Source organism: Dermacentor andersoni, chromosome 6 (genome assembly GCF_023375885.2).
Source record: "Dermacentor andersoni chromosome 6, qqDerAnde1_hic_scaffold, whole genome shotgun sequence".
Classification (NCBI taxonomy): Eukaryota; Metazoa; Arthropoda; class Arachnida; order Ixodida; family Ixodidae; genus Dermacentor; species Dermacentor andersoni.
Genome location: NC_092819.1, coordinates 149,744,440 through 149,760,015, shown reverse-complemented (window position 1 = coordinate 149,760,015; position 15,576 = coordinate 149,744,440). Strand labels below are relative to the sequence as shown.

General features: G+C 47.2%; 1 protein-coding gene across 2 annotated transcripts in view; it reads right to left on the bottom strand.

Annotated features, from left to right (window-relative positions):
* SMC1 (structural maintenance of chromosomes 1) overlaps window positions 1-15,576 on the bottom strand; it is a 75,050-nt gene that overhangs the window by 42,577 nt on the left and 16,897 nt on the right. For both annotated transcript variants that reach the window (XM_050172260.2, XM_050172261.2), the window contains exons 4-6: window positions 13,609-13,950; window positions 7,652-7,840; window positions 6,816-7,061 (exon numbers count right to left, since the gene is read on the bottom strand). In XM_050172260.2, coding sequence (XP_050028217.1) covers window positions 6,816-7,061; window positions 7,652-7,840; window positions 13,609-13,950 — 777 coding nt within the window. The remainder of the gene's footprint in view (window positions 1-6,815; window positions 7,062-7,651; window positions 7,841-13,608; window positions 13,951-15,576) is intronic.

Sequence of the window (15,576 nt, the reverse complement as noted above, 5' to 3'; positions counted from 1 at the left end):
ACATGGCAACGAAGCAAGCAATTCTGAAAGGAGTGTCTCAAGGTACTAAAAATGACGAGTTGGTGAAAAAGTACAACGTATCTAAATCAACCATCTCGACGATTCTAAAGAACAAAGAAAAGATCGCCAGCTCTGACGCCGACTTGACGAACAGAAAGCTCCTGCGGAAGGCCACCTATGCGGACGTAGAGGACACACTGCTTAAAGCTACACGGAGCAGGACATGTACCGTAAAAACCCGCATATATTACGAGGTTTTTCCCTATTATTAGCGCCCGAAATTTTCACCTCATACTATATGCGGATCCGAACAAAAAATTCAGTCACAAATTTGGGCTACAAGTTTTGGTTTCGTTATTGCTGCGTGGCTATGGCTTGGTTTCGTTATTGCTGCGCGACTACAGCATCGTTTCTTTATTGTTGAGTGCACACCTTGGCAGCACACGTACAAACCACGCTTTGCGAAGTGCATCTTTTTTATTCCACATTGAAGGAAAGACCAAGATGTGCGGACCACAAGAACAGTACTTGGCTGCTTTCAAGAGAAAGGTTATTTTAGCCGCACAGGACATCGGCAACAGTGCGGCCAGGAGGCAGTTTGGCGTCAACGAGGGAAGCATTCAAGGATGGCGTCGACAGAAGGAAGCCCTTTATGCGTGCAGTGGAACGCGAAGGAGCTTTCGCGGCCCGAAGGCTGGGACATTGCCCTGACGGAGTTTGTACGCCAACAGCAAGCCGCACATCTAGCTGTGAGCGTGGAGCTTATGCAGGCAAAAGCTAAGGAGTCCGCAAGAGAAAAAGGGCTACCTAGCTCTGCCTTCAAAGCGAGCAAGCACTGGATTTATCGTTACATGCGCCGTGCTGGATTTTCCTTACACCACCGGACTTCGATTTCGCTAAAGCTGCCAGAATCATTCAAAGAGCTGCTTGTGGCTTTCCAGTGCCACATTATTTCGCTGCGCAAGTCCAAGAACTTCCAGCTAGGGCAAGTTGGCAATGCTGACCAAATGCCGGTTTATCTGGACATGCCATCGCCCTTCACTGTGCACAAAAAGGGCTCTAAACAAGTTTATGTCCGGTCCACTGGCAACGAGAAAACGCGAGTTACTGTCATGTTGTCGTGCAGGGCAGACGGATGCAAGCTCCCACCCTATGTCATTTTCAAGTGCAAGACAGTGCCTAAAGGTGAGGAGCTGCCAAAAAATGTGGTCGTGAGAAGCCATGAGAAAGATTGGATGAACGAGAGTCTTGTGCTCGACTGGATAAAGTCCATCTGGTGTAGGCGGCCCGGTGCACTGTTGTCGTTCCTGTCCATCCTCATGCTGGACGCATTTCGTTGCCATTTGGCCGACTCAGTGAAGAGGCTGTTGCGCGAATCCAGCACTGAACTCGTCGTTATCCAGTGTGGGATGACGTCTCAGCTGCAGCCTTTAGATGTTCACGTGAACAAGCCATTCAAGGACGCAGTCAAGTCAAGCAGTGTTATGCAGATTTGAATGCGTTCAGGTGAGCCTGCAGTGATGCCAACCGGGCGGCAGAAGTGGGCTTCGCCAGCCACGCTATGCAAGTGGATTGTGGACACATGGGCCAGCATACCAGAGGACCTTGTGCGTCGCGCATTCAAGAAGTGCGGCATCTCAAACGCACTCAATGGCCTAGAGGATGAGTACCTCTGGGAAGATATGTCCGACAAGGAACTATACGAAGAGAGCGAGGCTGCGGAAGACAGCGATTGAAGTGCGGATTGCAATTTAAACAAATCTCTTCCTCGATTTTTCCTGTTTCCTATCATACACGGATAAAACCTTTTTTTCCCTTTCGCGTCCCAAAAATTTAACCTCATACTATATGCGGGTTCGTATTATATGCAGGTTTTCACGGTATAACACAGACGAACCTGTGTTGTTACTTTATCAGATGCTGCCAAACAAGACGCACCCCATGAAAGGCGACTCACGTGCTGGCAGCAAGCACAGTAAAGTGCGCGTTACAGTACTTCTGTGCACTAATATGGATGGCAGCAACTGGTATGTGCCCTTTTTATTCGGAAAAGCAAAGAAGCGGTGTTGCTTTCGGAGCTGTGTACCTGTGGGCTACAGGCACTATGCTAAAGTGTGGATGACACATAATTTATTCGCAGAGTGGCTGGGCGAGTTTGACCGCGACATGCAGAGGCAAGGAAGGCGCGTGCTGCTCATGCTCGACAACTGCTCAGCGCACAATGCACAAACTTCTCTGACAGCAGTTACTCTACTTTTCCTGCTGCACAATACCACTTCGAAAGTGCAGCTGCTTGATTTGGGCATAATACGCAAATTTAAGGCATCATATAGGGGCCGCATTGTGAAGCACTTGCTCATCACTGTTGATCGCCCAGCCGCCAACTTGCCACTTCGAGTTTCACTGCATTCAGCCGTTGAGATGGTGAAGGCGGCCTGGGCGGAGGTGACGGCCGCTTGTGTGCTGAACTGTTTCCGCAAGGCCAGCTTCGTCGATGCAGTGCCTGATGCCAAGCCTGATGCTTCTGAAGATGATCAGTCCGGCAGCGATTTGTGGCAGCGCGTCAATTCCGACATGGGGGAGGCTACGACACTGGTTGGGATGACTTTGATGAAGACGCTGCTATTGCAGAACCGTGCACGGACGAGGGCATCACTTGCAAAGTGCAGGCAGAGAGTGATGCAGTGGAACTGGACGACGATGAAACTTCAGAGCCAGCACCCATAAGAATGACTGTAGCAATGGGCTACATAGAGAGCCTCAGGCAACTTTTCTATGTTAAGGGCCTCGACAAAAAGCACGCTTCTGCTGTTAATAAACTGGAGACTGCCCTCATCGGATCTGCACTGCAGAAACAGATGAGCATCACAAACTTCTTTGCAGATAGGTAAATTTTGTGTGTTGACTAGCCACTTTTTTTTTCTTTTTAACCCTTTGAGGGTCGAATTATTTTGAAAAAAACTTTCTCTGGAGGTCAAATTACTTTATTGCGGATCTTGAATGTACAAAATGTATAAAGTCGGGAATAAATAGTAAAAAATAATTAGGAACAGTATTTTGGTGTCGGCATCACTCAGAACTGCAAAATATTGAATAGTATTTCCGAGCGTGGTACTCCTAGAAACACAGGTCTACGCACAGCACCTTATCGCAGTCTGCACACCTAAAATGCGTGTCTGTTCTCTTGGAGCGTGTCTTGTCATGTGTTGGCGCACACATGACATCTCTGCGTGCGGCTGCCTTGGCAGAGGTCTGAGCCACCCTCTCGCGTAAGCGCGTTGCCGCGGAGAGCGAGAATACCTCGTGAGCGGTGGTGATAAACAAGCTAAGAGCAGTGCCAATCAAAATAGAAATCAACTTCCGTGGCCCCTGCGAGAGCGTGTCGACAAAGAGAAAAACCGCGTTTCGCGCGCCTCCGTTGCGATCACGCGGCGGAACTGAAACCGCGAAAGCGCGTTGCCACTGAGAGCGAGAATACCTCGCGAACGGCACTGATAAGCAAGCTAAGAGCAGCGCCAATCAAGATAGAAATCAACTTCCACCGCCCTGCAACAGAGTGCCGACAAAGAAAAAAATGACGTTTCGCGCACCTCCGTTGCGATCACGCGGCGAAACCGAAACCGCCAAAGGGGCGTTGCCGCAGTCTGAGCGACGCGCTGAAGCTAGCAATCAGCTCTGTTTATCTCCCCAAGAAGGTAGCACCAATTTCAAACACATCTTGTAAGTGCTAAGAGGTGGCAGCACCTCCCGGTGAGCACGCATCGTCATTATGGCGCGAAATTTCAAACGGAGGGTCGGAATCGTACCCGTACGGCGAAGACCTTGCGAGACAGAAAACCGCCGCCGTACATGTACGGCAAAAACCTTCAAAGGGTTAAGCTGTTGTCCACTTACTACAGTCAAACCCGGCTATATCGAACTCGCAAAAAAACGCCTATCAGTTCGATATAGAGCATAATTCGATATAAGCCTGCTAAATAATTGGATGTCATAAAAGCACATACCATTTATAAAATTTTATTGAGGAAACTAGCTTAGTTTGGCATAAATTAGTCCTGCATTTTCTTCTGCTTGGGCAATTTCGCTGCCTGCGACGCACGTACTTCCCCACGTTGTCTAAGGAGTCGGAGCAGCTGAGGCCGCAACCTTCCGCATTCGCGCAGAAGCGCCGGACTAATGCGAGTGCACCAATCACTTCGGAGGATATGGGCAAAAGACCGTAGTTGCTTTCCTCAATGTGCCTACTGTCATTTGTGCTCGGTACGATGTCGGCGATGTAGTCTTCGTTTCCAACCTCTACCGTGGTCGCGACACCATCATCTGCACTCACAAACTCGTCCACCGTTGATTCGAATGTCCCGGAAGTTTTGTCAGCTAGCTCCAAACTTCGGCAACACCGGCAACGGCTTCGTCGCATTCATCAGAATTTACAGTCCTCACCGAGCACGCGGAAACCGGCATGTATGAAGAACCCCTCGTACACGGCCGTGCGTATGCGTCGGGTGCCATGGGCACCGGGTTGCGAGTCTGGCCACTTTAGCCCTAATCGTGCCGAGAGTGCTCCTCGGAATCTTGCACGCTGCGGGGACATCCAACTTCTCATCGCGTTCGACGCGATTTATGATTTCGAGCTTCACGACGAAAGGCGAATTCTGCCGCTTCATCACGGCAACACTGCGGGAGAAGGCCCACAAGGCGCAAACACGATAAACCAGAGAAGCAGCCAGACAACTCGCACTTTCGCCATCTTGCACGAAGAGAGCACAAGAGCTTCTGATTGGCTGTCTGAGCAAGCGCTGTAGGCGGGCCAGGATCATCTTTTGCTGGGGAGCGTCGCTAGATAGTGATTAAGAAAGGAACGGCGCTTGATTCTGCAACCCGTGTGGGAGCACGGCGAAGCGTCGTCAGGGGAGAGGGGTGGCAAGTGAAAGATGATAGAAAAAGCGGGAGGATGGTGGCCTATAGACTCCACTATGCGCGACACGGGGAGTGTCGACGGCTCGCCCGAACAGCCCGAGATAGCGCGGTCACGGTAGGGAGAGCGGTTGGATGGAGCCGCACCGCCGGGTTTCCCCGCTACCGCGAGGGAAAGCCAACCTCTGGGGGCACTTTTCCGCCGCTTGACGTTCGATATATCGGGAGTCACTGCAATATTTGTTCGATGTAAGCGTAATTTTTGCTATATATACTCATTGTAACTATACCGTGACCAGAAATTGTTCGATATATAGAATAATTCGATGTAAACGGGTTCGATATAGTCGGGTTCGACTGTATGAACTTCAGGGTATGTCGAACAGATGCCACATAACGCTCAGGTTGGTTATAAGTGGGCTCGACTGTATTACTGGCCCTGACAGCTTGTACGCAATATAGTTGCCTTCATGCTTGGTGGTGGTTGTGCAAAGCAGTGACTAGCCGTAGCAACAGTGGCACTACACTGCACACTTTTGCTGAAGGTACGCACCGCACTGTTGCATTGAGGCACAGGTGGCTTGCACGCTCAGTTGGCCTTAAAGGCTTAATGGGTGCAGGCGCCATAGAAAAGTTGAATTTCTGAGCAGTTTGTGCCTACAGCCAGTAAAACCATGCCACACCGTGTTGTTTGCTCATGCTGGCCTAAACTGCAAATCCAAGTACTGTATTTACTCGCATAATGATCGCACTCACGTAATGATCGTACCCTGAACTTGTTACAGCGATATGTCGTGTGCTAAGTCTAGGTAATGATGATCACGCTTACCATTTGTCGAAAGCTGTCAAATGCTACGCAAACGACTCTTGAAGACATACCAAGCGGTCTGCATGCACCTAACATTCTTAAGCAGATGCCCCATTTCATTCCTTTCATCATTTTCTGCACTTCCATGAAAAAAAAAAAGGAAAAGCTACAACCAAACTTGCCTTGGGTTTATAACTTGTAGACTTCATAATGGTTTTGGCTAACAACAACGACAAAAAAAGGCCCCTTTCAATTCTTCTCGTCTGCACTCGTGGGCACGCAACAAATGGCGAGCGGCAACGATAGTGGCCACGTTTACACTGATACGTTAGAAGTGTGCCCTATTCATACGCCGATACTTGTAACACAGCTAAGATATTCGCCCACCATTAGCGGAAACGTGCCATGTTAGGATAGTAGTGAAGACAAATGCCGCAGTTTCTACAGCATGCCCGCCATGTGTTTCTATGTCACTGGCAGCTAAGCGCGCCCATCTCTGTTTCTGTCCCCTCAAAGTGGACATAGCTATGTTACTGTCGCAAACTTGCCGATATTAACGATATTACTCATTACTGATACGAAAGAAACTGTTTCAATGCGCGTAATGTACTCACGAGAAGAAAAAAAATCACGCTCGCCGCATTCGGCTTGCTCCAACGGCAGCCATTTTTGTTTTCGTGTCCCGCACCAGTCCCGCTATTACAGCGCAATTGTACAGCGACAGCCGTCTGCTTGACCTTAAAATTTTTTTTTGTGGGAAATTTAACCTGCGTAATGATCGCACCCTTGAATTCATGTCAATTTTTTTTTTACAATGAAGCGCGATCATTATGCAAGTAAATACGGTAGCAGGCTGCTTGCTAACACTGCACAACTACTAATCTTTTTTCTCAAATACTGTGCTTCGTAGACTTTTGATGTTGACAGCACATAAAGGTCTATGCAATGGTACCTGTGATTGCCAGCACGCGTGCGCAGTGGACCATGGAACTACTACTGCACCTTGCGCCACAAACAGGAGCAAACTAGAAAAACCTGAAGCTTTAGAGAAATGTCTGCAAAAGGAAATGGCAATGCAGTGCGTCACCCTCACCTGCGAGTCCTCCAGCGAGACATCGCGGCCCTGGGTCTCCTGGCTGAGCTGCTGTTCAAACTCTTGCATGTGCTCGGCTATTTCCTCGAGCTCGCGCTCCAGCTCGGCGATCTCGCTCTGATGCGTCTCGTCCACCTTCTTGGCCGCCTTGAGCGACTTGCGTGCAGCTTCCAGCTTCTTCTGCATGTGTGCCGTCCGCTCCTTGGCCTTGATGAAGGCCGGCTTGCGCTTGTTCAGCTCCACGTCCTGCAGTGCACACAACTCTATGATCCGCAATTGTCTTCAACACTCAACAGCAAACTTTCCCTCCGAGTACAAGTGCTGTTCTTATCAAAGCACTTGCATAATAGACTATATGTAAAAACTAAAAGTGCCCTTCTCCACACACATAGTCTTACGATCAAGGCGGCTGACCTCGGGCTAGAATTGTAATTAATGTATCAGCATGCGGACTGGGCTGGTACGATGTTCTAATTCCTTCCACTCCATTCTGTGACTTGCCCTCTGCCATTCACGGCTTGCTGATCCCACTGATAACGCAGGTGGAGCGCTATTCTGACCACTCCTTAAGCATGACAAGCAACGGCATTTCAAGACAATCGTTACATTTTCCCAGTCCTGGTGACATCATTCCTGCCGCACTCTACTCCTCGCACCATCCAAGCTTTTGAAATACGTGTCTCAGAAACACTGTTAACAGAATTTTGCATATCGTACACAAGAAATCAAAAGCAGCGCTAAGTGTGACACTGATAGGGACTGAAAGTTGCAAGTGCCAACTACCAAACATGTTCCTCATGGCGAAGACGGCACGGGAAGTAGCAACCAGTACTCACGGCCTCGCGGATCTGCTGCTCGATCTTGGCCATGTCACGCTGCAGGCGGCCATGCTCCTTGCGCTTGTCGCGCACCTCCTCCTCAATTTTCTCCTTCTTGCGGACATGGCGCTGCAGCTCGTTGGTCTTGGACGCCATGTCCGCTGCGAGCGAGTCGAGGTCACGCTGGATGTGGTACAGCTGGAAGGCCTGTGCATGGGGTCGTGCGAATGGTCAAGCATTCTGACTGAATAGAAATAAACTGGGACAGGAAATTATATTTTGAATGGCCAGTTTGATTTGATTTGGTCTGAGTTATTTCTCATAAACAAGTACACCCATGTACATGATGCAAAGTGGAAAGCAGGAAAGAAAGCTGCGTCTCAATGCAGCTTGACATGCCGTCTTTCTTTCCTTACAGGTGTGGCAGAACAGTCAGCGTCAATAGTACAGTGTGATCACAAAAGATCTAATTAACATATACAAAAAGTAAATAATAACACATAAATGACGCCATCACAATATTAAAGCAACGTAGCTGAATGCCAAATGTCTGTCCTTAAAAGCAGAGAAAGCAACAACAAAAGGCACTATGTGGTGACAAATGGCTCCTTCATAACCTTCTAAATAAGATGCTGTCATTGTTGCTGATGTTGTAGTTCCATGGTTTTAACACATGAGCCTTTTTTCTTTGAAATTAAAACTTGTATTGCACAATAACATTTTCTTGGGTGAGTTGGTGTTTTGTGGGTGACATAACCTTGTAGGGCAAAATACTGGAAAGGAGAGATTTGCAGTGACAGAGAGAGCAGAAAGAAAGACGACGCTGTCTTTCTTTGTGCTCTTTATGTCACTGCTTATCTTTCCTTTCTCGTAGGGGTGTGAATATTCGAAAAGTTGCAAATATTATTGAACATTATATTTTCAATATTCGTATTTGATTCGGAAAATTGATATTAGAAAATATTCGAATATTCTGTTGGATACAAATATTCGAATCAAATCGAATGTATATTGCGGGCTGTGCGGGGCAAACCCAGTTCTTAGCATTTCTTCCTATCTGATGTTGTTTCTAGCTGAAATATATTGGGACGATTCTGTGCTAAATTTTGTGACCATTTCGTGCTGCTAGCAAAATTTTGCTTGTAAAGCATACTTGGCCACTAAACGGCTAAACTTTGCGGCAAAGCCAGCCTTTCAGTATCAAGGGGTATGGGTTTGCGAACAGTGAGGGTGCACTTCTCTTATATTTTTTTTTTTCAGCCCCACCTCCAATTCTGGGCTTATTGCTTGACAAAGTGCGATGAGTGACGATTGGCACAGAATCAAATGCCTCCGAGTCTACGGGTATTTGATGCAGTAGAATAAGGCACAGGCTGGCGAGAACAGCTGGTGAGAATTACTAAATTTTCCAAGTTAACATGAGCCAAATACACAGTGTTTTAGTATAACGGCTTACTAGTGTAGTTTTTAGCATCGACAATGCACTCTCATTGTTCGTTATTCTGAAAGGTCGTTATAGTGAAGGCCCCAAAATTAACCATTTCATTCATCAACCCATAAGTTGTCACCATTTAAACTATCCACGAAAACGTCGCTGTTGGCTCTCAGCCTGCGCTGTTGCTATTTTCCATAGGTTCTGCCCCCCCCCCCCCCCCCCGAAGCACCCTATAGCACGAATGACGCATGCAAAGCAGACACCGAGAAAACTACTGACAAAAACGGAAGCTCCATGTCAACTCCAAAGTGCAATGTTTCTTGTTGCTTGACATACCACTTGTTGCTTGTTTGTTTTTCAGATTCCAAGTGTCTCATTCGAGGCGGACACCTGAACTGTGCCAAAGCGCAAGTGCGTGTAAACGACGCCGTCCGGAAAACGCAAAGTGCGACCGCGTGGAATAAGGAGGTCACATTTCTGTGTGCACGTAGCTAATATGGCCACAATAAGAACCACAGTGCCACGAACGCTGTCCGCTTACTTCAACAAGTCGGTTGCAGAGTCTCGCGAAAGTGAAAGTAGTACAGTAAAACCTCGTTAAACCATACCCGCTTATAAACAGTAGTTTCGTTTTAAAAGTAGTAAAGTCAAATCCCCGACTCGGCGGCTATTGAACATAATGTGTTTTGTATCCAAATAAACCGTACCAGCTTATTGCGTACGCATGGGTTAAAACTTAGCGTTTCCACTTTTTGTCGCGCAAACACGGCGGTGCCGTCGTCTCCATCAGGCGGCCCGGCAGAACAACAACCCTCAGAGATCAGCCCAACGGCCTCCAAGCGTCCTGTGCATTGCGCGTGAAGCCACATCGACATCAACATCATTTCAGCGCCGTGCCAGAGAGCGTTGTGGCGTCGTGCAAGTGAGGACTCGCGTCATGCCGAAGCTCAGATTAAAAAAAAAGACGCCGAGTGCTCAGCACAGAAGAAAAATTAGACATCGTCTGTGCTATCAAACGTGACACGGAGAAGTCGGCGCTGGCACGCGACAGGGATCTGCCGACTACAGTGTGTGGCATTTGGAATGCGAAGAAGTTGCTCGGCAGCGCTGCTGCAACTGCGAAGAGGTGTCGGCTACGAGGTTCGACTTTTCGCCATCGTTGCCTCTGTTGTTGCCGAAGTGTCGACTAGCGACAGTGATGAGGATGGGGCATGAACGGCACAGAAAGCGACAGCACGGGTGATTTAGGCCCGTCAGTGGCAGAAGCTGCACGTTACGACAGCCTCATGAATGCAATCGTCGCGACGAGACAACAGCACCCGGCAATGAAAAAGGCGTCCCGGGACTTCTGCAGCACTACTGCGCACGTGCACGGAGAATACGTAATGCCAATGAGGAATCTGCCATGCGAGTGTTTGCCGAGAAGAGGGGGCTGGCTGAAAAGCTGGCACGCAGCTTCAATAAGTTTGAGGCGGCTGTCATTGTGCTAGGCCGCCATGGCATCAAACAAAAATAACACTTTTGTCGCACGAAGTGAATAAATACTGCATCTTTTCTTCCCCTTTCATCGCACTCTCTCTGAGTTCCGTTTTCGACAGGTAAGTGGGCGATCTCATGCTAATTCGGTTAAACAGTACGACCATCTCATCATCATCATCATCATCATCATCAGCCTAGTTACGCCCACTGCAGGGCAAAGGCCTCTCCCATACTTATCCAACTACGCGGTCAGGTACTAATTGTGGCCATGTTGTCCCTGCAAACCTCTTAATGTCATCCGCCCACCTAACTTTCTGCCGCCCCCTACTACGCTTCCCTTCCCTTGGAATCCAGTCCGTAACCCTTAATGACCATCGGTTATCTTCCCTCCTCATTACATGTCCGGCCCATGCCCATTTCTTTTTCTTGATTTCAACTAAGATGTCATTTACCCGCGTTTGTTCCCTCACCCAATCTGCTCTTTTCTTATCCCTTAACGTTACACCTATCATTCTTCTTTCCATAGCTCGTTGCGTCGTCCTCAATTTCAGCAGAACCCTTTTCGTAAGCCTCCAGGTTTCTGCCCCGTAGGTGAGTACTGGTAAGACACAGCTGTTATACACTTTCCTTTTGAGGGATAGTGGCAGCCTGCTGTTCATGATTTGAGAATGCCTGCCAAACGCACCCCAGCCTATTCTTATTCTTCTGGTTATTTCAGTCTCATGATCCGGATCCGTGGTCACTACCTGCCCTAAGTAGATGTATTCCCTTACCACTTCCAGTGCCTCGCTAGCTATCGTAAACTGCTGTTCTCTTCCGAGACTGTTAAACATTACTTTAGTTTTCTGTAGATTAATTTTCAGACCCACCCTTCTGCTTTGCCTTTCCAGGTCAGTGAGCATGCATTGCAATTGGTCTCCTGAGTTAATAAGCAAGGCAATATCATCAGCGAATCGCAAGTTGCTAAGGTATTCTCCATCAACTTTTATCCCCAATTCTTCCCACTCCAGGTCTCTGAATACCTCCTGTAAACATGCTGTGAATAGCATTGGAGATATCGTATCTCCCTGTCTGACGCCTTTCTTTATTGGGATTTTGTTGCTTTCTTTGTGGAGGATTACGGTGGCTGTGGAACCGCTATAGATATCTTCCAGTATCTTTACCTATGGCTCATCTACACCCTGATTCCGTAGTGCCTTCATGACTGCTGAGGTTTCGACTGAATCAAATGCTTTTTCGTAATCAATGAAGGCTATATATAAGGGTTGGTTATATTCCGCACATTTCTCTATCACCTGATTGATAGTGTGAATATGGTCTATTGTTGAGTAGCCTTTACGGAATCCTGCCTGGTCCTTTGGTTGACAGAAATCTAAGGTATTCCTGATTCTATTTGCGATTACCTTAGTAAATACTTTGTAGGCAACGGACAGTAAGCTGATCGGTCTATAATTTTTCAAGTCTTTGGCGTCCCCTTTCTTATGGATTAGGATTATGTTAGCGTTCTTCCAAGATTCCGGTGCGTTCGAGGTCATGAGGCATTGTGTATATAGGGCGGCCAATCTTTCTAGGACAGTGTTCCCACCATCCTTCAACAAACCATTTAGTGCGTACTTTTTCCGAGCTCCGGCCAACTACGGTTTAACGAGGTTTCACTGTATCTCTAAAAGTGATCGCTTGAGAACACCGTCCCTGTATGCTTGGTACCAATCGGTGAAACGGTGAATCGGTGAAAACGGTGAAAATCAGGCACCATTTTCATTATGAACGCTCACTAAAAAAAATTTTTCGCCCTCTGTAAAGGTAAATTCTGCACGTCTCATTTTTTTATCGTGAATGTGGGGAAATATCTTTATTCTATAAATTGAGCGCATGTTAAATTCAGGTGCATTTTCATTTGCTTACTTTAGGCCCGCGTAAATTGGGTGCGCATTAGTTTCAGGGGCACGTTAGAATCAGGGGCATGTTAGAATTAGGTAAATTGGGATAACTGCTGGTGTTACATCCATCTCCAGGAGGGTCATGGAAACTAAGCTGCGACAGTCTAGTAGGCTACAACTACTGCAACCATAGCATAACTACAGTGGTTGATGCGTAAGTGACTGGTAAATACAGCTCTGGCGATGGAGCATGCCATCTCTCTCCACACGTTTTTATTGCAAAGCCATGTCTACGCCGTGCCAGTGGTGCTTCCTGCTAGAGAGAGAGAGAGCAGTTTAGCTTCGTACCGACATTCGAGTTTGGCAGTACTCTGTAACTTTCTAGAATCTAAGCACTCAACACTGTGCACTATGGTGCACCGTATGTGTCCCATTAGCTTCGCCTCCCATTCACCTCTGGGCATATCCACTTGCCCCATCTCCATAGGCATTTTATTAGGCTTTTAGTAGGTCGTAGCTTCAATTCACTCTCTGCATACTGAGAGCGTCTCCTTCACAGATGCTGACAGCAGTATGTGCCATGTCGCAACGCAGAAGTCAGCAATTTTATCCTTCTTTTTGTACACTTTTCGTTCACATGTTTGCTTGTACCCACACTTTTAAGAAATAAATCTTACATTGCTGGTCGTTGCTTGTGATTCCCCCTGTATCCAATTCCCTGTAGTGTCATGTGCACTACACGATGCGTCATGGGGAAGCCCCCACAGCGAGCGGAGATGCGGACCAACCGACAGGCATGGGACACTGGGTAGCTAGCTGTACATCCGTTTGCATGATGTGCTCGAGCGCCTCCTTGCTCCTGTGCCAGAGCTTGTGTTCTAATTATGGATTCGTAAGCATCGTACTACGCTGTGGTGACGTGCTCGCTCGTGGAGTCGATTCTGCCATTGGAATTCGACATAAACTTAATGCCCAGGGCTGCCACTCCCATGACAGTCAACATGGGACAGCGGTAGCACAATATGCAAGACAACACAAGCAGCATTTCCCTTGAATATTTGTGAAGGAAAGCACAGGAGAAACAGAAATGTTCTAAATAGTGGAACATTGCTGACAAATAAAGAAGAAAAGAAAAATCAGCCCCATGTTGAAACCTGAAGCATTTACACGCCGCTGCTTACCTGTGAAACCACCTGTCGCTCGGCCAGGTTCTCCTTGAGACGCTGATACTTGTCGGCCTCCTCTTTCTCGAGGCGTGCTTCTTTTTTCTCGGCAGCGATGCCCTTTTTCTTCTGATACGAGAACTGTGTGTCCTCCTCGGCCTTGATCATCTCGCTGCGCAGCTGCTCATACTCGGCTTTGTGTTCGAGCGAGTGCGAGATCTCCTCAAACAGCACTGTGCGCTCCTTTGGGTTCTTCATGGCGATTGTCTCAACGTCGCCCTGGAACACCAGGAAGTTCTTTGCCTTGACGTTGATGCGCAACCCCTCCAGCCGATTCAGGTACTCGTCTTGGCTCACCACCTGCAAACGTGTGCACAGCGTGTCGAGGTAACACCTCAAAACCACAAAATGACATTCAAGATGCGTTGCAGATGTCTTCAGAAATTTCTGATTGGACCTATGCTGCGAAACGTTTATTAAACCTTTGATTGTTTTGTCTTTTGTTCTCACTGCTAAACATTTCCTAGCTTTTTTTCACGAGTTGGATCGGTGGATATTTCATATGTAGAAGCTGGTTCTTCTTTGTTGCTTTCTCCAAGTTCAGAATTCATCAACAGTTCATAAATTTCTTCACCTGCCAATGTGCGGACAGACCTGTCACACTGGCTCACCATGACTGCCCTGCCGAGATAGAGTGCCGAGACATGTGCTCCACCTGTTGTCGGAACTTACAAGTTCTGTGTGTTGGGATGACCTCTGTGTAGATGGCACAGTGGTTAAGCAATGTTCTTTTTTGCACAAGTTGCTTTGGGAAAGGCAGGAAGTGCATTGAAAACACAAATGTAGTATACCCAGGAGAAGCAGGGTTTGGGCGAGGGTGGGTCTGTGAGTTATCTTGGATGTGGCAGTGGAAGTGTTAATCATGCGGAAAGTGCTAGAAGATAAAAGAGCTGGAAGATAAAATTCTGTTACATGTCGCCAATATGTGGACGTGTATGTAGTCTTCATTCTTTCTGGCAGTAATAATTATTGCCAGATAAACTTCTCAAGTGGCCAAATTGCTTTCCAAACTGGCAATGCATGTGAAATAACTGATTGCATTTTCACACCCGAAACATTTCTGAGACTTAAGGCATGGAGATGAAACAAAAATTCGGTGTTCTAAATCCATGGATTGCTTTCACTACAGTATGTCTGCAAGTACTAAAGATGCAATACATTTGTTTACCTTTCAGCGGAAATAATTATTTATGCCTGTTGGAAATTTCAGAGGCTCCGATAAGCAAGATGTCTGTCCTGAAATGTTCATGAGTCGCTACACGCGCGAGCCAGCATTGATGCAAGCAATTATTGCAGGTAGAGTAAAAGGTTTCTAACCCTCGTTAATTCACAATATCAAGTAATTTGGGCTTGCTCTTGGGTACCAAGCAATTTATGCACTGTCTGTGAAGACAAATGCTAATCAATTGGATAGTAGTACAGTTGAACTTCGATATATGCAGTGAAAAGCTTCGTTAAATCGTGAATTTTGTTAATTCGACATTCAGCAGTAAAAATTTCCCAAATTTCCAGAGCATTCTTAGTTGATAGTATCTTGTCAGTAATCGCTTATAAACAAATCGCAAGAAGATCGGGTCATAACAGTGTGGTTACAAGTGTCAGTGCATGCGGTGCAGATCGAGCCGAGAGCAATGCATCGCACGGCGCAGCAAATCTTGGACGGTATGGCTGACCGTGCCTAGTGCCAGCAGCCAATATCAGACGGTGCCCTCAAATTAAAAGCAACAGTACAAAATGATACGGATATTCGTTATGGGAAAAAAGAAAAACAAATACATATGCCACAGTTTCCCCAGAAAGGCAGATCATTGATGGCGATAGCAAAGAGACAACTACACAAAGCAATGTACACAGATTTATTTATCAGTGTCACTCCTGCTCCGGCAAAGATGACTTGATCACCAAGAACACTCGCTGTCACAATGC